The following is a 26,812-nucleotide window of genomic DNA, read 5'->3' as shown; positions in this document are numbered from 1 at the left end:
CTCTAATGTAAAACCAATATTATTTTAAGCATTGCTGCAAACTAACCATTTATTTGTACAGATAAATATATATAATATATTGATTATTCCCAAGCCTCGTTGTGCATGTAGTACCTCAAACGATCCACAATAGTAATTCGTTTGTTGAATTTCAGGTTTTTTTCTTCAATATTCTCTGCTACCACTTTTTTGTAACGCTCACGCTTGATTTTGCGCATATGACCTTGGGACTGTTCTCGCGTAAGGTACGGATGTTTTAGCAGCAACATATTTTGTTCTTCCCTTATAATGTCATTTCTATAGTCTAAAATTTCTTTGAAGGTTGGTGCCACTTCTTTGCGATGTTTCCTGTATGTAATACCATGTGCACGTGTATTATTAATTGCATAATTTGTAATGTAAATCGCGCGAGATGTAAATCGAAACGGTATCGATTCCCGCAGAATAAATAAATAGAGAAAAAGGAAAGCTTAATAAGAGGTTATAATCTCGTGCGAACTGATACGTACCCACGGAATCGGTAAGGGATTTTATGAACATAAATCAGGTTTCTGTAAAGAATTTGCGTAAGACGCATCTTGATTAATAAACAGATTCTACTTTTGGTTTTCAAGACACGTACGAGCAGTCCCTTAATTTATTATATATTATGTATTTCCGTGAACATTCGCGGAGACACAAACAACACAGACGAGAGCTCCATCTGGGAATCTTAATCGGATTTATCCTGCGCGTTCTCCTTACTGCGCATCCCCGCCATTTTACTGCGCATCCAATCCGCGGTGGATCCTATCTCAGTAGCGAATCGTGAGCCAATCAGAGTAAAGAAACTCTATTGGATCCATTACAACCAAGATTTTGAAATTTCAAGTTGCAATTTGGTTTGTATGATTAAATAATGTATTCTTCGTTTTAAGGTTAATCGAAGATCATTCAACTTATCCATAAAAATTTGTCTTTTTGTTGCATATAACGAAGCATGCAAAGAATCGTATAGAATGCAAATGCAACGGGATGTAACTCCTTCCTCGACGTTCGCAGAACTGTAAAAGACACCGTCGGAGGTGTCAGCTGATTAGGAACGGCGCGCTAATTCTACGGAAAAAGGATCGGACGTGGCCCAGGCAAATAACTCACAGTTCCATGAAAGAATCGATCTATTTTATAGCATCTCAAATTCAAGACAAAAAAGAAAATGTGATTCTTATAATTAATAACAAACACGTTGTCAAATTACGAAGGAGGTTATCACGCATTCGGTTTCTAATACGCGAGACTATTTTGGTATTTTCATAGCCACTGCTTCTGCGCATTGTTGTCCGTCCGCCTGTCCTCCCGTTACTTCCGTCCGGCATCCGAGATTCTGTTTTCCCTGTCGAATCCGAACCGAGACGAAACGAGAACGGAAAACAGGAAGGTGGGGAACAGGTGGGGGGGAAGTACGAGGTTAAGTACAAGGAGATGAACTAAGAGGCGTCGACGGGGAGTAATCTAAAAGGTTTGTCAAAGGTTGAAAGCCTGAAAGATAAAAATCAAGGGTCGATCGCTAAAAGCCTGAACGATTGCAGACAGAACCTGGACGGATAGGTCTCGGGCGGACAGGCGGGCGGACAAATCGTTCGAAAAATCGTGGACTATGCTACATCGAAAGCTGTGGCTGGCTTTCCTCTGAATCTCACGGTGTACGCGCAACAAATTCCATTATCCACTTTCTCCTGTTTGAAATATAAATCGCATTTGAAGTCCATTCTCTGCTTCGGCACCCATCATCAACGCCTCGATATCGGATCACGTTCGACCGCGTTCGAACGCGTCATATCGTTTAATCCCAGGCGCGTGCACGCGTCGCGCGGCGTTCACAGCGACAACGAACACTCTCGTGTTTTTTTTTTCAACTATTACTTCTTTCTTTCTCTCTTTTTTTTTCTTGCGTTTTCTTTTTTTTTTTTAAATCGGGGAGAAGTTGTTGGGTGCCAGACCCGTGCCACTCTTTCCGCTAAAGGTTTTCATACAAAATAATTAGAAAAATGTACAAAAATTCATAAAAATAGTAATAGTTACACAGTACAAATTACATCTGGGTAATTAGAGTAGTGTGATCGAGAAACGAGCTTGACAAATTACGATTCCCTACTACCGTTTCACACTTTGCTCTCTCTCTTTTTCTTTCTCTCTCTTTCTTTCTCTCTTTCTTTCTTCGTATGTGTACGCCTGTATTTTCGTCGTTTATTTTCCATTCGCCGCTTCCTCCGCGGTCTTCTCCTCTTCCTCTCTCTCTCTCTCTCTCTTTCTTTCTTTCGTTTCCGCATTCTTTCGCCATTTCCCAGTATTCTCATTTCGTTCACCCTTTTTCGATCGCGAAAAGGGGAACGCCTCGCGGGATAATTTCAACGCACGCTAATTACCCGTGATCGATGATTCGTAATATTGTTGCACGCATACATACACACACAAACAGACAGACACACAGATTGACAGACAGACAGACAGGCAGACAGACAGACAGACAGGCCAATAGGCAGACAGACAGACAGACCAATAGGCAGACAGACAGACGGACAGACAAACAGACAGTCAGACAAGCAGACAGATAAACAGACGGACAAACATACAGACAGACAGACGGACTCTGATATAAGATAAAATTCGCGTGCCGTAATTCCCTTGGATTTTTCTCGCCTCCGTTGGTTTTTCTCGGCTCCGCGACGTTTTCGTCGCCGCTCGTCTAAATGCCCTCTGAACGCTCGCGCATCGACGCGGAGAGAACAAGTTTTTTCCTAGCTCTCTCCCTCTCTCGTCTCTCTTATCTCTCCTTATCTGACAGTCGCCGTTCAAACTAACGATATCGGTAAAAAATTGCTTAGAAAATCGTCTCGGTCACGATCGACATAATAATTCCGCCGCGACGTGTCGTGGCTCCCACGGTGTAATAAAAAGGGTTGTTTATCGGGATTCCAGTCGAAGCGGCCGGGTGAAGGGCGGGGGCACCGTTATCTCCGGAAACGGAGCCGATGCGCGTTGCGATAATGCTCGTTAATCGGCGTCCGCGCCCGACGGTTTGCGGTACGAATTATTATATCAACGATAACGACAACGATAACGATAACGGTAACGATAACGATAACGATAACGAGAGTTCTCTTCCCGCGTTCACCAACCACACGGAGGTGTGCGTTGCCCGGCGCGTTGGTAGCGTCTTCAACGGAAAAAGGAAACGCGCGCGTTGACGCGGACGACGAGTGCGCGCAATGTCAATGCGAGCACGGCGGACCGTGTATAATATTAGGGTGTCCCTTTTAAGTTCCTTCCTTATTTTTGATGAGAAATCAATAAACGATATTTGTTGGTCAACCCTTTGCGTTCCGCAGGAAAGACGAGATTTATCGAGGGTTTTCGTACGATAATATTATGATTCATAATAGAGAAACGCGGAGTGTTTTTGACCTGTTAGCTGCGAAAATGGCAATTTTACGCCTTATAATAAAAATACTTCTTCTACGATTTCACATCATAATTACATATTCATAAATTTCGCACGCTTTAAGGTAATTTTAAAAGAATTATCAAAAAGATTATACACAGTATGATCGGTAAAACGCGTAACAAAATTTTCCTTCAAAATATATCGACGCAGCCAAGTGGTTAACCCCTTGCGCTATAACAACGAGTCAATTTTTACTCTACTAAATATAATTATTATTAATTTTTATTACGTAGAAATAAAAATTAATTCTTCCGTCGTGTAAAAACGAAGGTAAGTAAAGACAATGCAGGAAACAAAAATTGTCTGGTTCTATTAAGAAAAACATTAAAGACAAGTTAACGCTAATCAACGCAGCGTAAAAGGAGTCGTAGCGCAAGGGGTTGATTTGTGTATTGTTTGCAACGAAGTCGTACATACGCGAAAAAAGAACTTACGGGACACCGTAATATTTCCTACGCGGCGCCGCACGCAGCCTTGATGGATCGTTTGTTGAGAACGATTTTTAATCTTATTAATGCCACACGGTATATAGCGTCGGATCGCGTTGCCTTTTTGTCGCGGCTCCGTTGCGAACAGTCTTAAACAGTGAACTTCCGTCCCATCCGTATGTCCGTGTCCGTACTCGCACATCCGACCCGACCAAGAAATCTTCTTTATGCTCTCTTTTACGCTCTGCTTTACGCTCTCTTTTACGCTTCTCATCCCCAATCGGTCCGCGCGCCTTCGGCTGCGATACCGCCGAGACGAATCGATTCGCGCGCGGTGACCAAGGTGTCGTCGGTCAGGGGGGCTCTCGAGGCTCGAGAAGATCGGCGGGCCCCGGCGCAAGGGAAAAGGACTCGAAATCGGCGACACCCTCTCTCTCGGTTCCCCTCGTTCTCTCGTCTCCACCCACCCGACAACCAACCCCCCTCCTCGGCTCTTCTTCCCTTCCCGTTAAATGTACACCTACAACAATATTCTGCGACCAAAAAAATAAACTCTATCGTGCGTGTTATTGGCTAATTAAGCTAGAATTACCGGCCGCAACGCGGCTGCGGCCGATAACGAAGTTAAACAGTGAATATCGCGATCGCATCGCGCCACAGCGGCGGTGCACTCGTCATCGCCGCAATCCTCGCCTGTCCGCAGCTATTCATTCCATCGCTCTTCTATACGTTAGCCTTCGTTCCACCGTTTTTCTATTCGTTAACCTTCGTTCCATCGTTCTTCTATCCGTTAGCTTTAGATCGCGATCGAGTCGCGATCGGATCGTTTTTCGATCGCGCAACGTGATCGCGTCGAGGCGGATCGCTCGCCGTTTCCGAGTCCGTCTCTGTTCCCGTTTTCCGCAGCGATTAATTTTTTGTTTATTAATTCAACTAGTTCGCGAGGGATCCACGGGACCCGTTCCTCGATCGATCGATCGCCACGGAAGTCCTTCGGCCTGACACGCGCGCACAGAATGAAACTCCGAACGTTCGCTGTCTACGGACCTACGGTCTCTAACGCCTACGGCTCAAAGTTGCGCGAAAGTCGCCCTAATAAGCCTACCCTATAAATCGCTACGAGCGGGTCGTGCGCTCGTCGAAAGAACGCCCGGCGTTTTCGTGCTCTCAGTTTGGTTGTCGACAAAGGGGTGACGTCGAATCGACGTTCGACACCGTCCTCGCCCGATCGCCGATTAACCCTTTGCGGTCGGAGCCATTTTAACTGAAATCGAAAATATTTTTCCAAACTTATAGCGTAATATAATTTTGCATAACCTCTATTTTACATAAGCTCCTATTTTACATAATCTTTTCCATATTATGGAATCGAATTTTGCGACTCGTGCAACAATTAATAGGCTCTTAACAATTTTTCGAATGCGGATAATCTTGGTTAAAAATTATTTTTTGTGTATACACGTCGCAAGGAAATGGCAATTTTATATCTTACAATAAATATAATTCTCCTACGATTTCTGTGAAAATGCTTATGGCAATGTATTCGTAAATTTCACGCGCTAATTCCAGAACAGTTATCGAAAGAACTATACCGACTCCGATCAATAAAACGCGTAACAAAATTCATCTTCAAAATATATCGACGCAGCTAAGCGGTTGATATCCGCGATCGCAAGAGGAACGGAGCGGAAACGGGGACGAAAACGAGCCGCGTCTTCTTCCGACCAGCGCGTTGCCCTATGCTGTTTCTAGATCGCTCGCCGCGTGTTGCATCGGTGCTCTCGCCGGGTCCGACTTATACGCGACGCTGAAACTGGTCGGACCATCGTCGGTGACTAAAATTCCAAAGCTCTCGTCCGCGCCGCGGTTTTTTTTCTCCGCGGTGACGTGTCTCGAAACAAACGCAACGAAACGATCGTATTTCGAACAATGTGCCAACCGGAGATCGTTGCTCCCCCGCCGGCAAACCGGACGTAGAAAATAGAAAAAGTTTGATTGTCCCAGCTTTGAAATTCTATTCTTTACCGAAACAACTTTAGCGGCTCGACTCTTTCTCTCTCTTTCTCTCTCTCTCTCTCTTTCTCTCGTAGCGCGCGGTATTCAATTGTGATCTACGGTACAGGCTACGCTCGAAAGGATAAAAATCGGCGGGCTGACGCCGCTGCCGGTACTCTTAAACTGTACAATACTCTATGCTAAGGATCGAGAAGATTCGTTCGCGAACACGTGTTCAACCATAGAGCGCGAGAGTCCAGTGTTAACCCTCTGCGGTCGGAGCCATTTTAAGTAAAAATCCAAGATATTTGTCTAGACTCGGACCGTTGACATTTTATATAACTTGGAGCATTTTATGGAATTGCATTTTGCGACTCGTGCAACGGTTAACAGCTCCTAAGAATTTTCTAAGTACAAATGAATGTGATAAAAATGATTTTGAAACGTGGCACGATCGTTTTCAGCGGCGCCTTGGAGTCGCCGCGCGACCGCAAAGGGTTAAGACGCGCGAAACCGACGCAGCTGCGGAAGCTGCGTCGCTGGATGTTGGCGAATAAGTTCATAGCGTTTTTATGTTTTCTTTTATTTCGCAACGATTCGTTGCTGTCTGACAAAGTGTATAATATTGATTCTGAGCTGTTTCTGCTCTACGAAACTGTACTAATCGTCTTTTTAATCATTTAATTTGTTATTAGTTTTGAGACTGTATAGCGACCGTGATAACCATTCCGCTCGCAGATTCCAAGGTTTTGGCATGATTCCATGGGTTTTATTTAATCAAAAAATAGTAAATAATAGATAGTAAATAATGGATTAATTTATTGTTATAACTGTTAACACAGTTTTGTGGAGCAGAAATCGAATGAATATTATACACTTTGTCGAACGGCAACGAATCGTAAAATAAAAGAAAATAAAAAAACGAAATTATTCACCAACCCCAATACCTTCAAACTTTCTCGATGATTTTCGCGTGCGAAATCGAATGGAACGACAGGTGTCACCGCGGCGCGGATTGTGCACTCGCGAGAGACGTTCGCCAGGTGGGAACGAAACGTGCGCGGAGTTGGACGCGTAACTGGTAATATCAAAAATCATCCGCTCGAGACGTGCTTTAACCCTTTGACCGCGAGAAAGTTATATACAGGGCGTCCGTCTATAAATGTTTATTAAATATCCTGTAACGCCTTGAAATTATAGAAAAATTTAATAAAAGAAATCCACAGCTGCAAGGTTATGCAAAGGTGAGCGTTCACAAATGTTTATTAAATATCTCGTAAAGCTTTGAAATTATATGAACATTTAATAAAAGAGATTCACGCGGTTTTAGAACATCTGCAAACGTGCGCGTAAATTATTTCTTTTTATTCGCGACACTTTCCGAGATACAAAAGTCAACTTTGTTTCATTAAATGCATAAATATTGTATATTTAACTACGAAAAGTCATTCGCAGACAAACTGGTATCGTATTAAAGACTATTATTATGCAAGTTACGAAGCTCATGCATGCGACGAAGGTCGATTTTGTTTTTTTTTTAAATGCATACGTATAATATTCTTTCTATATTTAGATAGTAAAGGGAATTTGCAGTCGAAATGGTATTAAAAACTGTTATTGTCTATTATTTAGAAGATAATCGGTATATTAAATAGTAGTTTGTTTTTCATAGTAGAACCTGAAAGACTAAATGCAACAGGATACATAATTCTGAATATGAAGCAGAATCACTGGCCTCCGATTCGTCTAAACACACGTGCCCGTATGGTTATAAACAAAGTATAATTTGTAGAGCATGAATTACTGTCTTTTTCTCTTACGCTTTTGTACGATTACAAACTTACGTTACCTCAAAGACATAATACAAATTACTACCTTAATACTTAAAACGCTGATCATCTTCTTAACGATACTCAATAACAGCTTTTAATACGATACGATTTCGAATGCAAATGCATTATAGTAACTAAATACATAAAAACTATAAATACGTATGCATTTAAAAAAACGAAGTTGATTTTCATAATTCGAGAAGGCTGTTAATAGAAAGAAATAATCCACGTGTATTTTATACCTGTTCGGAAGTTGTATAAATTTCTCTCGCTAAATTTTTAAACAATTTCAAGCATTCGCGAGATGTTTGCTTAAACATTTATCGACGACTACCCTGTGCACTCTTCTGAGTGGAGGCTTCTGTCCACCAAGGTGTAAATATACGCTCTCTGTATTTAAATAGATTGCAACACATCGCTGTAGCGTCGACTCGTTCGCTATTTTGTTTGTCAGACGCGCGTTAAACATTCCACTGTCGAATGAAACTTGTTTATCGAATCCCTTTCTTTATAATTAACTTTTCAACTATCCGCTTCAGCGTGCCGTGGCGGCTTATCCGTCCATTTTATTTCGTTCGCATCGATTCATTTCAGAGCGCGGTCAAAGGGTTAAAAGTCCGTCGCGTTCTCGTCCCCTCGGCTTTCGCAGCCCGTTCGATCGCCGTCCCCGTTATTATCCTCGTTTCACCGAAAAACATTTGGCGCCTGGTTCGCGTCGCTAAACCGTCGTGTAAAAACCTAGCTAGACGCGTATCAAAAGAATAAATCTGGACGTACGAAAGATCGTCGATCGCCGCGTTCGCGTCGCTCGGCGTTGCTCTCCGATCACGTCGTCGCGACGCCCCCGTGGCTTGCGAGTGCCGTGCGAAAAGCTCGAAAATATTGTCTGTAACTGGGGATCATATCCGGGGACACGTTCCGACAGCGAGGCACCGCGAGAATCGTCGACGGAAAGGGCGTCGACAAAGTCTTCCCCTTGGCACACGAGTCTCCCGAGGAAGCTTTGCCACTCTCAGTTATTCTATTCTCCTCTCTCTCTCTCACGCTCTCGCATCCTTTCCATTTGTTTCTCTCTCTCGCTCTGTCCATCTTTCTCTCCACGATTCCTTTCTCTCTATTTATTTCTCTCACTCTGTCTTCGCATCTTTCGCCATTTAATTTCTCTCACTCTGTCTTTGCATTTCTCGCTATTTAATTTCTCTCGCTCTGTCTCTCTATCTTTCTCTCCATGTCTCTCTCTATCTTTCTCTCCCCCTTTCTCTCCCTCTTTCTCTCTATCTCTCTCTCTCTCGCTATCTCTGTCCATCGAATCGTTAGAAAATACGGATCGAGGCGAGCGCATTATTCACGCGCTCGACAACAGGAGAAAAAGTTTGATCTAGACCTTCTTTTTTTTTTTTTTTCTTGACGGAAGAAATATCGCATAGACGTACACGTCATTTAAACGCTAAATTCTAGCACGATAATGCGGTATTTAAAAGTGGTTTACGTATGGGGGCTTAGACGATAGATTCGAATCGCGCGGATAAAGAGAAAAAGTGTTGGTTTCATTTAAAAACGCTACTCCGAGAATCGCCGTAAAATCGGATTAAGATACGAACGCGAGAATCGTTGGTTAATTTGAACAGGGAGGAAACGATATTATTCGCCTTACGATCTCACATCTCAGCGCCCTCGACTCTGTGTTCGGCTCCCCTGAAATTGCTACAACGATCTCTCTTTTTTTTTGTGGGGGGGGGGGGGGGGGGGGGTAAATACACGTACGCGTCTATGTAGTGGGCTTGCTACATAAATCCCGATTTTAATCGTTTACCTCGTAATAAAAGGGTCAAGGGGAGGGGTGGGTAACATCTAATTCTGTGTATTTAAGATTCTGATATTATTTATGTATATATAGAATAATATATACGTTTACGTATGTATAAATTCGAATCGCGCTGAAAACTTAGCAACGTGTTCGTCGGTCCATCGAAGAACTCGCGGGCTCGCCCTCCCGTTTTTATACGTTTAATAAAATAGAAATTGCACGAGTATAATATATCTGAGAGGTACAATAAAAATCGGTTACTTGAAAATTCTTCTAAATTCGACTGCCCCAGCGCGCGCGCGCCTCGTAAAACAACGTGTGTATGTGTTTCTGTGTGTGTGTGTGTCGGTGTAGCCCAGCGTCTTTTAATTGTCGCGATCGCCGCCGTCCGCTTCCGGTCGCCGCGCTACGACGAAACTCTAACCAACGTCGTGTTGTCTCGCGCTCAGCTAGGCGGGAAAAAGGGCTTCGAAAAATTGTCCCCCCGTTGCGTGTGGTTGGACGCTGCCCGGCGCAAGGAGTCGATCCGATTACGCGAATCCGCGCCGATCACACGCTCGAAACCCGGGCACAAACTTCGGATCGTAAAAACCGACGCGTCCGCGGAACGGTGTTCAACTGTACGACAAAGGATGGTACGTGATACCTGACATAACCTGGCAAACGCGCGGCAGTTATTGCTTCGCTTTTACGTGCGTGGTTGCTTCTCTTCGGGTTTACGTTAAGCGTAATCTGTGCAATATTAATTATTTATTTCGTACGCGCTCCTCTCTCCGGATCGTTAGACCATCGTTCTTTTGTTTTCTTCGTCGACGACGAATCCGTCGGACACGATCGACTCGCGTCGGCAAACGATTCCCTCCGTCGCCGTAAACGACGATTTTATAATACTGTGATCGACGACGACGACGAACAAGCGATCGTTCCTCCCCCCTTTTGTGAATCCCTCCCCCGCGTCCCTACCCCTTTCGAGTCTCTCTTGGAGTCGTCCGGAATATCGGGGGAGGGTGTCCGGGGTGGGAGATCGATTATATTCTAGCTCGTGGTTGTACAATAAATGTTGATACGTAGTAACCGATCTTCTGGTGCGATGTCGGTACTACGATCGCTCGCTCGCTCGCTCGCTTTTTCGCTTGCGCTGGAAAAAAAACAGGGAAGAGGAATGCGTGAATCGATATATACACATGCATGTATATACATCGATGTGTGACGAATGAGAGAAAAAAAAAAAACAACAAAGAAACAAGTCGAGACGTGTTCAGTGATCTATGCGTAGTCTTGCATTTTTGTAACTAGAATACGAAAGAAAACTCTTTTTAACAAAACAGAAAAAAAAAAATATTGCGAAACGAAACAAAAGGAAATCAAGTGCGGCGAACCGTGTTCGTCCACGGTCGACAATAAAATATACAAGTTTACAAAATATCTTTACCTAGGTGGATAGTTTCGACAAAGCGATTTCCAGGCGGACTAAACGTAACCTTAAACGTTAATTAACGGCGTCGGTCAGAAAATGAACGGAGTCGAGAAGTCGGAAAAAAAAGAAAAAATCACGGATTATACAATTATACAATATACAACGATACAACGATACAAAACGGTACAACGATATACGCGCGTGCTAACGGTAACGCGACACCGTTCGGATTACAGGTGGAACGTAGAAACAACGTAGAAAAAAAAGAAGGATCTCTCGAATTACGGTGAAAACAGTCTCTAAATTAGTAGGACGTTGTAGAATCGTGCCGATACCTGAAATCGGTTTTGCTCCATCAAAAACTCAAGGCTCGAAGATACAAACAAAGTTCTTTTCTTTTACGAAACGGAAGCGAAAAACGTTCTCTCGTTCGTTTCTTAAAACTTCCGTGCAATTTTCGTGATTCGAGGATTGACTAGTAATAATGTTGGATGACCAATTGTTGACCCTGACTCAGAACACCTAATTAACAGATAAAACCAGCCAGCATCGGTATTACTCACTATTTTCTCTCACTTTCTATGCTTAAAGTTCGAATCAGTCAGAGGCCAACGTCACTTAGTAAAGGGCTAATGGTCATCTCTCACCCCCCAAAACACGAGGATATAAGAACCCTCAAGAATCACGCTACAGGCACTTTTTAGAAAATCTTTCCCGACAGTACACTCGCGCTTCCAAGATAGACTTAGGAACCAACGTTGTAGTAAGAAAAGTATTTAAATAAATCGAGTTGTAAAATATAATCGAGTTTCGATACGTGTTCCATCCGAGGTTCCAACATAAATTTGGTGTCAGAAGTGGGATGACAAGCTTTGTGATTTCGCGTACAAATGCCCAGACGAGTCAACCAGAAACGAAGTGCTGGCTGATTTAGGCGTTGCTATAAGCAGTTTTATTATCTTATGGAGCCGCTATGAGGAGGATACAGCAGATTGAAAATAGCGCTGATTATTTGCTGCTCGACGAGATACACTGTCGCGCGGACCTCGCTGTAGTGGCTGGTGATTTACAGTTCACAAAAAGAGGGACTAGATATAAGTGCGTGCACCTCACCGCGACCGTTCTGACCAGAACGAGGGCTCAAAAATTGGCCGAAGGCCTTGATATATCGGGAACCAGATATGAGATCCGAGAGAATATCAAATTAGAGCCCTGTGAGAGGCATGCCCAGACTCTGCATGATAGAGCTAGAACTTTAAGCATAGAAAGTGAAAGAAAATAGTGAGTAATACCGATGCTGGCTGGTTTTATCTGTTAATTAGGTGTTCTGAGTCAGGGTCAACAATTGGTCATCCAACAATAATCTTGCTCCTTTATCTCCTTATACGTATATTCTCTCTCGCTCGCTCTCTCTCTCTCTCGTTCTCTCGCCCCTACTTTCTTTCTTTCTTTCCTCGCGTCACTCCGCTTCCAACGAACGTTTCTCTTTCTCCATTCGTTCCCCTATCTTTCGTCCGTCTTTCCTTCCCCCTTTTTTTTGCGTTTTCTGCTTCGATTTTCTTATTAAGAGAAAAAAAAAACCTCTGTCGATATCCAAGACGCGACCGTCGTTGATTCTATTTACAAGATACGCGCGCGCACACAGATACACACTCTCGCATAGTCACACACGCAATTGTCTCCCGTCGCTGTCCACGTCACTGTTCGTCGCGATCGTACCTCCTTCACCCGGGTCTCAGAATACGAGCGAATTACGAAAAAGCGCACCTTATTAAAAATAGAAATGCAATGTAAAAAAGGGGGTGGGGGGTGGCCGTGGGCGGGGATTTTAGGGAAGTCGGGTAAAAAATCGCGTCTTGCAATAAGACAGACGTGTCGTCGTCGTCGTACGTGTCGCGTGTTGGTGGTTTTCGATCGCTTGTTCTAAACCCAGAGGTGGGGCAGGACGTTAGACGCTACACACCGTGTTTCTTTTTAATAGTATAAAAAAATAAAGATGATCGTTCGAACGAGCTTCGCAAAAACTTCGCTTTAATAAAAAATTATATCCATTCGAGTAAGAAAAAACCTCTCTCTCTCTCGCTCTCTCTCGCAGTTTTTTGGTAACTTCAAGTTGTAGGACTTAAGTTGCACTTGTAAGTTTCCTTTTTTTTCTAATTGCATTAATCGTTTATATTACAAAATCATAGAAATTTGCGTTCACAATTATACGCTAGGACAAAAAGGTGAATATCTTAAGTAATAGTTATTAGTAACAAGGGTATTTGGGGGGGCTTCTTGGGGGAGAGGGGTAGGGGTGGTGGGGTCGGTTAGGGACCAGGGGGGTGGGGTTCTACGGATAACTTACGAATGTAAAACGGCGAAAATTTTTACAATAAAAACAAACGTCGACGTATAAATGTACATAAAAAGATGCGTAGAAATCCGAAACGACATTTAAAAAATTCACTTTCGTTATCATCGCTATAATAACTTTCATTCCCACCGTTTCGTGTATTGTTTCCTCTTTTTTTGGTTTTCTCTTTCTCTCCCTTTCTTTCTCTTCTCGTCTCTCTCTCTCTCTCGTACATGCGCTCGTATCTCTTTCTCTCACACACAGACTCTTTCAATTTTCTGTCTTTTTTTCCTGTTATACACCTAAAAAGACGTTTTCTATTCTCGTAAAAATGTCCACAAAACAAAAGCAGTCAGACTTACTATTTACTACGTAAAGAAAAGCGCATGCACTGTGCCCGCCTCTGGGATGCTCAACCCCCTATTCCTGTTCTTTTCTTTACCCCCCCCCCCCCCCCTCTCTCTCTGTCTCCTTCCGCCATTCTTCTTCTTTCTCATGTACATACACGCACAGATAAACGCACACAGAGATTTGATGCACATGCAAAAATACATGCTCGCCCAGTTTAACGTGTTTCTCCCTGTCCTCCGTGGAGATTTCTGGTTTCTGTATTTCCCGTTTCCTATGTTCTTTCGCGCGCAGGTTGAAGACCATTTTTATTCGACGTCTTCGTGCTCTCGTTAAAAAAATAAAAAAATATCATCTCTTTCCTTTGTTCTGGCTTTCGCGTATCGACCCGTCTTTCATCGGATATTCCCCCTCTCCCCCTCTCTCGCCCCCCCCATACACACAAAACACGCGCGCACTTACGCAGCAGATACACATGCGTCCACAAACATACACAGATTCACTCTCTCTCTCTCACACTCGCTCTATTTTATACTCTCTGATCGACTGCTGCATCCGTATGTTTTCTCTTTCGTCGGCATCGTTCGGTTTGCTTCCTTTCGTCCGGTTAAGAACATTGCACGGCTCCCAGCTCCATTTTATACTGTCTTATAGGCTTATCACGTTTTTTTACGTTCTAAGTATTCCCAAGTGTGAAACATATACACATGTACATACATTTAAGTTTACCGCTGTACCACATTTACATTTAACGTATCTAAGCTATTTTTACCTATTAGTCGCGCGCGGCCAAGTGTCGCGGGTCCAGCGTCGATCGACCCCGGCTCGATGTACTCTCTCTCTTTCTAATCGACGAATCGCGCGGAACAAAGTTGGATCACGTCCGGCGATTCGCGGAAAATATAAAGTACCTGGTTCCCCCGTGAACTGTGTATGTGTGTCTCTCTCTCTTTCGCCACGTGGTTCCCCGCGATCGAACGGTCTCCGCGCGTCGGAACCGTTTCCGGGTAGAATTGCAACTAACGCCGACTCGACCGATCGCCGAACGGGTTCTCTCTCTCGGGTCGTGGCTGCGATTCCGCGATTCGTCCCGCGTCTTTTCCGGATGATCGCTGCAAACTCCGCGCGAGCGAGCTCGTGCTCGCTCCTCTGTCCTTGTGCGCGCGCGCGCGCGGATCGTGTTCGGCTGCTGCGTGTCACTCGACTGTTTCTTTGGTACGTGTAGGTATGTCGTATATAAAAATACAGATAGAAATAGAAGTAAAAATAATAACGACGTTGAACGGTTGTGAACGCGTCGGAATATTACAAACTAGTAGTTAAACATCGTAGCGAGAACAGCAGCGGAGCACAGCCGGCGGCGAGACCAGCTGGCCGAAAACTTCGGTTGCAGCAGCCTCGAGGAAAACCGTGCCCGCTGTGACAGACCAACGGGGATCCGCCAACGAGCGGACGAGCTGTCCGGCGGCCAGCGTCTGCGAGACTGAAACCGAGAGAAAGGAGAAGGAGGACCTTGACGTAACCGTGGTGGTCGATTTCCGCTCGGTGTTTTAAGCCGAGTGTTCTTAAGGGTCTCCGTCTCGGCGGCTGGCGGTGGACAGTCGTGCGCGCTCGATTGGAAGTAAATAAACAAAACTCGTTACGGAGACTCGCGTGCGAGCCGACGAACGCTACCGGCGCCTGTCCTCTCTCTCTCTCACTCTCACTCTCTAGTTACCATACAAAATGTACAAACGTGTGACGGTTTAAAAAAATAAAAATGAATCGAATCGTACGCAGAACACGATACACATAGAAGAGTAAGGGAAGTTGCACACAGCTACTCGGTGTACGAGTGGACGCGACACGGGTTCGGGTTTTGGTCGTGTTCGAGACAGGTTTGTTTTTTTCGCGCGTAGAATCGCAGGCTCGTTCGGAAACCGTCCTCGTTACGGTCGCAGACCGCGGATCGATCGTCGTAGAGTTACTTATCGCGGACGAGCGGAAAAGCCGTTCCGTCTGCTTCAAGCAGAAGCAGGAGGAACATCCGGGCTTCTCGGTTCAGCCGAACTCTTCCTCGCTCTCGTATCGCTCCATCTCGCGCGTGTGTTCTCGTCAGAATCGCCACCCATTCGTCGGTGAGAACCGTTCCAACTTGTGGTTTCCATTTCTTCAATTTCTCTCGCTCTCTCTTTCTCGCCCTTTTTTGCTCTCGCACGCAATACGACGCTCTCTATCTCTCATTCTCACTCTCACTCTCGTCATCTGAATAGCTTCTAAACGCATGCACGCTACGATACATTGTACTCGTCTCTCTCATGCATTCTCTCCAAACTAATTGTAAGATATTTAGACAAGAATATAACAGCGGTATAAAAACTTCTCAACACTGAAAAATACAAATCTATCGTAAATGACTACCATTTTTACTCGTTCCCCCCACAATTTTCTCTTTTTTTCATTTTCGTTACGTTATCCTCTCCCTCTCTCTCTTTCGGTGGACACACGCACACGTATTACTCGCGAACAAACGGTACACGGACAACGCAATTATATATGTATTCGTATGTGTCTGCTTGTCGATATTGCACAGCTGGTTCCGTCGTTTTTCCTATGCCCATCACATTCTCTCCTCCCCTCTCTCTCTCTCTCTCTCTATCTTTCTTTCTTTCTCACTCTGGTTTTTCTCAGACTATTCGCGTTCTAGTTTTCGTTTCCGTTCTAATTCTGTTTCGCGGTTGTGTGTGTAGCGTGGCTATCTCCGTTCCTCCCCATCATCCGTTTACATTTGTTTCCAAGTCTGTCAGAATATATTAGATATTTCGTTCGTTATTATCAATAATATATTAGTACTTTACGTATATGTATGTACAGACATAGGGGGTACCTGGTGTGCCCGTGTCACGTGCGGCCGCGTTTCATGCGTGTACACACATATATTCCGTATAATAATTGTCATTATATTATATATTATGCTTTATCACACATATTACAAAGGAGGTGAAGAATCATATCTAACGTATTATTTAATATTTTGTTTTTTTTTTTACCTTTGTTACTAGCGATATCGAGCGACAAACTTTGCCGGCGCCGCGCCGTTTACCACGCGGCCAAGAGCATCGTCCTCTCGCCGTTCGTTATTATTACTATTATCAATTATTTTTTGTTAATTATTATGATTATTTATCATAATTATCGATATTTAATAATTATTTGAATTGTTGTCATTGTAATTTCCTTTTCCTCGCGCCCCTCGGGTCGTTCTGACGCGGCTCGCTCGCGAACGCGCCCGCGTCCTCGCGACTCGGCGCGCACACGTAAGAAAGTTTCGCTATTTCGAAAGCAACGCGATCGCTGACGGCGACCGCGCTTCTTCATATACCGCCCTACCATCGTTTCCAGCATATCCGCGTCTCTGCCATTTCTTTTCTTTTCTTTTGTCTCGACCCCTTCGATCGCGAACGACGAACAAGGAGGCTAACGAGATTGCAATTTCCGTGCAGCTACGACGACGAGATCTCGTTTCTTCCTTCGCTCTCGACGGATCAAACGACCGTCCCACTTCCCCCCCCCCCCCCCCCCCCACTTTTCTATTCCATTTTCGCTCTATATCCCTCTCCTTCTTTCTCTCGTTCACGTCCACGTACTCTCGCTCTCGCGAATACAAACTTTCAAGTGATATGTCCGCGTTCAGCGATTTCGTTCGACACCGAGCGCGCCACTTCAATTTCCTAAGGAACCCGACGGCGCGGAGACTCGCGCGCGTCCCGCCCGATTCCACTGCTTTAAACTTATTATATTTTCGACTAGCTATCGAGGACGCGCGGGCGACGTCCTCCCCTTTAGTAAATTAGAAATTACAATTCGAATTATAGAAATTCATCGAAAACGAGCCTACCAATTTGCCTAAGCGAGCACGCAGAAGGGCGCGCCGAGCGGACGCGCCGTTGCTCGTTCAAATTAACTAAAGGAATCGTATCCCGATTTCGATCTCGATCGTCGCGTTCGTACGATACGGTTTTGTTGCCGGCGGCGTCGTCGTAGGAGCACGCGAAAACACAGAAAACAGCGGCCGACTCGCCCGGGTTAGTCTATCAATTGCACTGCCCTCGGAAAACGTGCGCGACACGCGCGTACACACGTTCTCGCTTTTCGGTTCACCGTTCCGCCCTGCCCAGTTTCCAGAATTTCCTATGCGTCTGCGTGTCTGCGATCCGCCCGACTGCTACGTCACTTTTTCTTTGCCTATCTTTTCCCGTCCGTCTGTCTGTCTGTCTGTCTGCCTGCCTGTCTGCCCGTTAGTCTACCCAATTTTTCTCCGTCGCTCGAGGACACGCGTACAATGTAGTTGGTGCCAGACAGGGTTCGGACACGGTGCGCGCGACTCGGGCTAGAATTCTGCGTTTGACAATGAATAGAAAAATTTGCCTAGAAAAATTTCGGTCTCTCTCTCTCTCTGTCCGAATCACTCGTCCTTCCGAGTCCTCAAACAATACTACCCCCACCCCCCTATAAATATATATATATACATACACAAATATATATATATATATATACATATACATACATATACATATATATATACATATATATACATACATATATATATTTATATTTATATATATATTATTATATACATATATATATTTATATATTAATATGCATTAATATACCTTTTTCTTTAATTATCAATTGATTTAGGTGAATTGGTACCTAGTTAAGTTTCGCTACAAGTATGTATACCGATCGATCAGCGGGGAGAGCCAGTCCGGGGCGCGAACGAGATCGCGATCGCGCGAGCGTCTCGGCGCGTTCGCATCCTATAAGCTTTCATTTTTTCTTCGTCCAGAGTATCGTTCTCGCGCGGAACGATTAGATCGCGCGCGGATCCGCTCCGCTCTTTCACTCGCTCGTCATCGTTCGATAATTGTCCTACCTATAGCGACGCGTTGCGATCCGCAAGACACCGGAATCGTGAGACGCGCGCGCGTCGCACGAATTCCGTATCGCGGACTCCTCGTTCGCGCGAGAGCGACGTCACGGAGGTCGCATCGAAAAATTACGCTAACTAACGCTCCGCCCGCGTCGTCTCCCCTCTCTCTCTCGACAGGATCGATCGTTCGATTATCGGCCGTATTTTCATTCTTGCTCTTCCATCCACCCTTTCTCGCTCTCTCTCTCTCTCTCTCTCGCGCTCTTTCTCTCTCTCTCTTTCTCCTTCTGTCCCATCCTCGTAAAAAGTTTGTCGGCCGATCGTTTCCCTAATCCGGCGTGAAACGGTCTGAAAACTCGTCGAACGCGTTAAGAAAAAGATTAAACGTTATTTAGAATATTATCGTAGCAACGAATAGAAAAATTCAGTATGTTTTTTTTTTTTCGTTCTATCGACTAATATGTATGTATAGGTGTATATACACGATGCGTATTCCTAGTGTTTTTTTCCGCGTAATATTTCAGACTTTGGGGCGCGTGACCGTGCGTGCGCACGCCTATTACGGTACAACAGCGGTGTGTTGTTGTTGTTGTTGTCGGTAGCTCGTCTGAACGTTTCGCTCGTATTACGGTTTTCGCTGGGTACCGTCGATATCTCTGCCAATAATGCTCCGCCGTACTGGGGGGCCCGAGGGAGATGACCGGGAATCCGGGGATACCGTACGAACGTATGGCGCTTTCTCGCGTTTGCTCGCTAACTCGTCTCTCCCCGCGGGTTACCGCGTCTCGATACCCGATTCCGTGGACTGCACGCGGTTCGAGTCCTCCGCGCGCAGCGTTCCGTCGAATCTTGCTCGCGTGACACCGGCAACGAATTCGTACGAACGAAGGGACGGAGGGTAATCCTTTCTCCACGTGTTAATCCCCCTAATCAATTCTATCACGTTCTCTCCCCGTTCCCTCTCTCTCTCTCTCTCTCTCTATCTCTCTCGTGTCCTATCGCGTGCGTGTATGTGTCTCTTGTCCGCGGCGTCCCCGAGTTTTGCCTCTCGCGTTTCGTTTCATTCCGAGCGTACGGGCTCGTACCTCGTGCGGTGCCTAAACGTCACCTAATCTACGGCGACAAGTATATACAAAAAACAGTACCAAAAAAATAAATATATATGTATATATATATAAATATATGTATATGTATATATAGATGCGGAGATTACTTTTTGTTTGTCCATTCCACGTTATCGGACCTTCGCGATAATAATAATATCGGTCGATTTGCGATTCGCCTGATCTACCGATTCGTACAGGTGGGTGTTTATCGATCGAAGTGTGTTTAAGCGCGCGCGTGTTTCTGTGTGTGTGTGTATATATCGCTGTGTGTATACGCCTCTATCTCTCTATCTCCCCTCTGTGTCCGGTGGTGGGTGTGTGTGTAGGTGTTGTTTCTGTGTGGCGCCGGTGCATGCTCTATGCGACTGCGTGCATGGCGCAGACGCGCTGTATAGTGTGTCGTTAACGAGTACTCGTCGTGCGAGGTTAATCTACGAGCTTATATGGTTTTCGACCGATGATAATGCTACGTACAGAACACGTCCATCTATTTAAGCAGAACGCGGAGCTCCGTGCGCGCCGCTTTCGTTGCTCCCGTTCGCCGTTTCCCGAGAAGCTGGAGGAACAACACATTCTCTCTCTCGTTCGTTCTCTCACACACACACTCTCTCTCTCGCTCTTTCTCTCCTATTTCTTCGTCTTCTCCGAAACGATTCGGGACACGCCGGAAGACCGGCGCGCGGCTCTCCCTCGAAAAATTAGAAGCGATTACGCGTGTATCTCGGTCGAGAGGATATTTTACTTTTTAAACTACGTCGATCGCATCACTGCGTTTGATTATATATGCCGAGCGAAGAGATTCGTTTTCTTTTTTTTTTCTTTTGCTACGAAGAGAACGCGTGTGTCTGTGTCTCGATCGAAATTGGATTCGGGCGCGCATCGGGACCGCTTTTTCGTATCGTCTCGGAGGAATCGGTATGTACACAGGAGGGATCCATGCGATGTTACTATGAATCGAAAACGTTCTTCCGCACGAGAAAACAATTTTACAGGTCGCGCGTTGCTTGTTTCCAATTATCTATAGGACGTATCAAGACTAAAATTAACTACGAACACGACCGTCGGCTGTTTCGCGCCGCTATCGTCGAGGACGAGGAACAATTATCACTCTCTCTCTTCCTCTCTCACAACTCCTCTCTTGTTCGCCCCATCCTCGATGACCACGTTTCTCGCGGTGCACGAGGGCTATTTTACTTTACGGTATTGTAGCGTTCCGAGTATGATTCCGCGAGAGATACAAGCACCGCTCGTTTTTCATTTTTTTTTCTCGAGAAAGGATTCGTGACCCGGCCAACTGTATCATAGTTCCCGTCTTTGCCGATCCTTTCCGAACAGAATAGATCATAGAACATTGATCATCGAACAGATCATTCTCGCGATCAGTTTTTTTTCCTAAAGTTCGTGGACGCGACGCGAACCTTCGATTTTTGTACTCTCCTACTTTTATTTGTTTCCGAACAGTATAGAGCGTACTGTTTCCGTCCGATGCGAGACCAACGACCAAGTTATTTTTCTATTGTTTTGCTCTCTGTCTCTCTCCCTATCGAACGACCCTTGGAAACCTCGAAGAGGCTGCTCGTGAAACCGGCTTCGAAGTTATTGGCAGAGAATCAGGTACGCATCGCGGGCTAAGCAAATTTGACTATCAACTTTTTAAATTACCCATCTAGCCTTCGATTTCTATATCTTGTTTTACCATCCTAGATCCATGTCTCTCGTTCTTCCCCTCTCTCACCCTCTTCGGGTATCTTACGCGTCTCCTTGCACATGCATTCACCGTGCATTCGTTCCCTCTCTCTCTCTCTCTCTTTCTCTCTCCCTCTATCACTCTCTTTTTTCCTCGTGTCGCACCCACTCAGTTCTCGTTACGACTCTCTCTCTCTCTCTCTTTCCGCTGGCTTTTCAATTTTTGCTACGTCTCGCACTCGGTTAAGTTAATGGGTAAAAAATCATCCGTGTCTTTCGAATATCCCGGAACAAGAGCGCGCGAGTCGCGTTCCTGTCCCGCGCGAGAAACTTCACGCGCAATGCGTATATACGTGTCCTGTAAATGTATATTTACATGTACAACACATATATATACACGTAAACGTGCAGCGACACGTCGTAGATGCGCGTACGTGGAACGCACCTACGTAACATATCGAATAGGTCCTTACGAGCTAAAGACTGTGTGATACAGAGAATTAACTAATACACAGCGGTTCGAAGCGTGGATGATATTCGTTATCTATTCAACATCGATTCGCGAACGGCTCGTCATCTGTTCTTCGCTTTCTCTGACTATCTATCACTCTGTTTTTCGCGTTTTTTTTTCTACCAGCTCTCGTTCCCGTCGACTCAGCGATCTCTCTCTCTCTCTCATCCTCTCTCTATGTATATATTACTAGATTTCCCTACGTCGCTCGTGAATCTCGCGTCGAATCGGGCGCCTCTGCTCGGCTCTCCTCTTACCATTTCCGTTCGCGAGCCCGGCTCGTTCGTCCTCCGAGACGCTGCGTTCGGCGTGCCGTAGAGAGGCGACAACCTCTTCGACCGTGGTTGCACGACTCGTCTTCTTTCGACATCGTCGGCGTCTTCAAGGAATCGAGCGTCCGCCGCGTTTTCTCTTGCGAAATTCGTTCCAATGGGAAGAGGAGGCGGCCGGGGGCGTCGCCGAGAGAACGGTCCTCGGTCGCGGCGGCGGCTCTGGAACCGCGCGGTCCTGCAATCGGATTCGACCTAACGACGAGTCGACGCGAGATTACGAAGCGACGCGGCGAAGGACCCGGACGTCGCGTTCTCGCAACGACCAACCAAACCGCGTGGACGCGAGCACAGAGACCCGGGCGACGTGTTGGTTGGTCGTTCCGCGCGTTCGTTTTCTTCCTCGCAGGTGTATGCACAGCAAGCTTCCGGTAGACGTGTGGTCTCTTCTCTCTTCTTCGCCTCCGATCGCAGCGTGATACGGCGCGGCGTCGAGAGGATCGGCTTCCCGGGAAACGAACAGCGTGTTTTCGGATGTTGGATTTCTCTGCCGAGCTAATCCGCTCGGCGTTGCGTCCGAGTAGCGGTGGAGCACAAGTAACTGGTCGCAGTAGAATATCGTGGTACTAGTAGTAGTTGTAGTAGAGTAGTAGTGGTAGTAGTAGTGGTAGTAGTAGTAGTAGTGGTAGTAGTAGTAGTAGGTAGTAGTAGGTAGTAGTTGTAAGTAGTAGTAGCGATAGAGCAGTATAGTGGTAGCGATAATAGTGGTAGTAATAGAATAGTGCTAGTTACCGACGATCGAGTGGGTAGTAGTAGAAACTGTGATTTCGGATTGTATCTCGATAGATAAGTAAAGTGACGAGGAGGTGAGGCTCTGACTGTCGGGGCGGGGAGGTGAGGTAAACCGAGTTCGGTCGAGTTCGACTTCGGTTAACGCGAGGTTGTGGGCTCAAAGTGGTGGTGGTGGTGGGGGGGTATAATGATAGGTAGCGGGTCTCGCGGAAGGATGCCTGGCTGCTGGATGGAGGTTGATAGGGGAGTAGGGGGGGGGGGGGGATTCGTACGAGCGGTAGTTAATTAGCTAGGGTTGCGAGATAATTAGGGACAACGCAGCTGGGGTTAACACCAGCGGTAAGGTACGGCTCGAGGTCGATCCGCACCCTCCTTCACCAGTGGTTTGTGGAACTCCCGACCCGGTCGAGAATGAATCGTTGCCCAGCAATGCTCGCAATAGTACTGCAATAAAAGCAACTTGTTTACATTTTCCTCCCTCCATCGTTCTTTTGTTCTGTCTCGCTCTATGTTCGCTCACTCTTTCTCTCCCGTTCTCTCTCTCTCTCTCGCAAACTCCCTCTGTCTCTTTAGCATGGAAGTGACTCGCTTACCTGCAAGCAGGTGACGTTGGCGCAAAAGAACGGCGCGAACTTGCCTCCGCAGCGTTGTCCCTGACACTCGTCGCACATTTGGTCGTCCAGGACGTACGGTTTCACTTCGACCTAGACGAAAGTAACACGATAAATGACATTATTTAAATTACATTATTGATTTAATAATTTACATTATTGAAGGATGCACGTGTCTTTTGACGACGCTCGAAATTAGATGGAAGCACGACTCACCCTTTTGTCTATGTCACCGTGCTGCAGCTGAACGAATCTGGCCGATATGGCAGCTATGTAGCTTTGCTGATTACTGAAGGCGACTCTGCCAGCTCCCTTCGGGTACTTGAGCTCCGGATCCGTGTCGATGCCGGCGTAGCACACGCCGCCGTAGAGCCTGTCCATGATCATCGCCAGCTCGACGGCTTTCAACGGCCGCGGCACGCCGCCGACGAACACCGTTTTCCGCGGGTCCAACGGCATCGAGGCGTCCAAGACGAAGTCCGCGTCGCTCAATCGCCACGGTCTGATCTGCACGGGCTTGTCCTTGGTGGTCGGCGAGCTCACGCACAGGTACAGCTTCTCGTCGTCCTGGATGCACGCGTCGATCAACTGCTGCACGGAAGCTTCGTCCTGTCGAAGAGAACGTCGGGCTCAGGAAAACGAGAAAAATCGTATTGTTTCGCGGTGCCGCTTTCACCGGCGACGGACAAACGGAGAACGCCGGCTCGGCTATGCCGGGCTCTGTACAGGCGACATTCTTTTCTCGACGTTACCTGGAAAAGCAGGAAGGCGTAGCCTTTCGGTGGAAAGTAGGATTTACTCTCCGCCTTGTGCGGCCAGTCGACCACCAGCGATCCGAAACGACGAAAACTGGCTTTGATCTCCTCTGCGGACACGGAAGACACGAGGATGAGTACCGGAACAAAACGAGACATGTGTTGAGAGGTGATGGAGATAGAGTTTACCTTCGTCGATGTCCGGAGGTAATCCGCCGACGAACACTTTTCTGGAAAAGCGTTCACCGGTCTCGCTGCCCTGACTGTGAGGACTGCTCCGACTCGGCGAGGAGAGCGGCGGGGCTGCCTGCGAGCCGGTTATCCCGCTGCCGACACCGACGCCTACTCCGACTCCGACACCGACGCCCACGCCGACGCCGACACCGACGCCGACACCGACGCCGACGCCGTCCAGCTGACTCGGTGCATTCGGGTCCTCCAGGAGGGTCCCGGTCTGATCGTCGAGACTAGGGAAGAACGGTGATTTGCCTGTAACAGAACAGTTGTGGTGTTAGTGTTGTCGTTGGATTACTTTGGAGTTACAGTGACTTTGGAAAGTATTTCGATGCTGGTATAATTGAACTATCTATTTTAGTAGATCATTCAAACTTTTAATTTTGTAATTCTATACTCTCGATTTAGTATAAAATGTTGGCTATATTATTGAGAAAATATGGAAAGGCATCGAATTTTTAAGCTACAGATATATTCGGACGATTTATTCGAAAGTTATTTATAAGATTTATTTATATTTATTTATATTTATTTATATTTATTTATAAGCGATATTTATAAGTTTATTAATACAGAAGTTATACAAACAGATTTAAATAATCTCTTTTACTAGTTTTATGTGTTATATAAAATAATTATAAATATTACTGGTTTTATATCTAGGATTTAATATTTAGAATTATTTTATTATATTGTTTTATATCTCTATACGTATCTTCTTGTTGCAATTTGTATGGCTGAATTTATTTTATGGGGATACACAGTCATATATCATAAGACACTTATGTAAGACATTAATAAATATAATTTGCTACTTGAATTTGTTAATGCGTCTGAAAAATTGACCGAAAAGGGTATTTTGATTTTATATAAACTATAAACGCCATAAAAATACGACGCCGTTTTACATTTGTCAATGAAGTGAACTTTGTAAAGTAAATATTGACATTTATATACCCAAATATACCGGAAAAGATCTCCCCCCCTCCAATTTCAATTTATCTAAAAATATAGCACAGAAAGTTATACGTAGCGTCCGAATACTTTCCTCGGTCACCATAGAAGCCATCGCGGAATCCCGATGGTGAACCGTCGCCGAGAGCTGAAACCCTCCTCCCGGGAAACGAGATGGAAAAGGAAATGGTCGGAGAGACACGGAACGGCGCAACGGGATCGGGGGAAACGGAGGAACTCACTGTATCGCTTCCTGATAGGAAATCTGACTCTTCTGACGAACGTTGCCATTAGGGACGGTTCTTGGTTTCGGCTCAGAGAAGAAATTCTGCGAGGAATCGTCGAGAATCTGATCAGCGGAGACTCGACCGTTCGCGTCTCCCGCTGTCGTTAGTAGAAAACAGAAAACGGCCAGTTCATGGAAACAACGAAGCAAAGACGAATGTCCGTTGGTCGCTCGGCACGTTCGAGAAACAATCGAGTTCGATGCCGATCGACCGTCGGCTATTTCGATTGCCGACGGATACGCGGCGGGAGTCGGCGACGGGAAGCTCGCGTTGGAGAAGAATCGATGCCATCTCGACGATGGAGAATGGCATTTGGAATAGTTGCTCGAGGAACGACCGAACGAAGACCAAAACACGACGACCTGGAGGGAGGACCAAACGAGAAGCGAACAACGACGAAGCGGTTGTCCGCGTCGCGTTATAAATTAGGAATGTTTTCTCGGACACCGACGTCAAGCTGGCTCTGTTTTAGGCAGCGGTATCGATTACTCCGGCTGGAGGAGAATCCCAGAGTTATTTCTGCCAGGGCTATTCGATCGCGCAAAGAGCCAATGAATTGCTCGCGGCGAACCCCGAGAGGACGCCGCGCCGTCTTCTCAGCGCCTCCGGCGTATCGATTCCTTCAGAAACGAGAAACAAGTAGCGAGAGACGAGCGTCGTCGCAGGGATGGAATTTCATTTTTATTTCATTGTTTGTTGGACGGAATTCGATTATAGAAATGGAATAGTTATGTTACAGTATAGTTATTGTTAACACGAATAATAGATTTATTTATTTGTTTATTCGACGAGATTTGATTATACCAATAGAATAATGATAGCGAGATATAGCTATTGTTATGAAGAATAGTAGATTTATTTATTTGTTTATTTATTGGACTGGATTTAACTATACCAATAGAATAATGATAGCGAGATATAACTATTGTCATTAAGAATAGTAGATTTATTTATTTGTTTATTTATTAGACGTATTTCGATTGTAATAACAGAAAGATATATTTACTGATAATAAGAAAAATAGATTTATTTTTTTAGAATAATAGATT

General features: G+C 45.6%; 2 protein-coding genes across 2 annotated transcripts in view; both read right to left on the bottom strand.

Moving 5' to 3' along the window:
• Positions 1 to 19: 19 nt before the first annotated feature.
• Positions 20 to 715, bottom strand: LOC144470528 (uncharacterized). Its single transcript, XM_078181802.1, has 2 exons — positions 510 to 715; positions 20 to 348 (listed from the first exon to the last, which is right to left on the bottom strand). The coding sequence occupies exons 1-2, from the start codon at positions 575 to 577 to the stop codon at positions 84 to 86; spliced, it is 333 nt and encodes a 110-aa protein (XP_078037928.1). The 5' UTR covers positions 578 to 715; the 3' UTR covers positions 20 to 83.
• A 424-nt stretch (positions 716 to 1,139) lies between these two features.
• Positions 1,140 to 26,812, bottom strand: part of Orb2 (cytoplasmic polyadenylation element-binding protein orb2) — an 84,934-nt gene continuing 59,261 nt past the window's right edge. The window contains exons 4-8 of the mRNA XM_078181795.1: positions 24,478 to 24,777; positions 24,286 to 24,398; positions 23,750 to 24,142; positions 23,516 to 23,626; positions 1,140 to 23,366 (exon numbers count right to left, since the gene is read on the bottom strand). Of these exons, the coding sequence (XP_078037921.1) occupies positions 23,250 to 23,366; positions 23,516 to 23,626; positions 23,750 to 24,142; positions 24,286 to 24,398; positions 24,478 to 24,777 (1,034 nt within the window). The 3' untranslated portion in view covers positions 1,140 to 23,249. The remainder of the gene's footprint in view (positions 23,367 to 23,515; positions 23,627 to 23,749; positions 24,143 to 24,285; positions 24,399 to 24,477; positions 24,778 to 26,812) is intronic.

This window comes from Augochlora pura, chromosome 5 (genome assembly GCF_028453695.1).
Source record: "Augochlora pura isolate Apur16 chromosome 5, APUR_v2.2.1, whole genome shotgun sequence".
NCBI lineage: Eukaryota > Metazoa > Arthropoda > Insecta > Hymenoptera > Halictidae > Augochlora > Augochlora pura.
The sequence above is the reverse complement of the archived record's forward strand: the minus strand, read 5'-3'. Positions and strand labels throughout refer to the sequence as shown.

Excerpts from the sequence above, each read along its gene's own strand:
- LOC144470528 (XM_078181802.1), bottom strand. The coding sequence starts at position 577 with ATGCGTCTTACGCAAATTCTTTACAGAAACCTGATTTATGTTCATAAA. Across the intron at positions 349-509 it reads ATCCCTTACCGATTCCGTGG|GAAACATCGCAAAGAAGTGG; the intron begins GTACGTATCAGT and ends TATTACATACAG.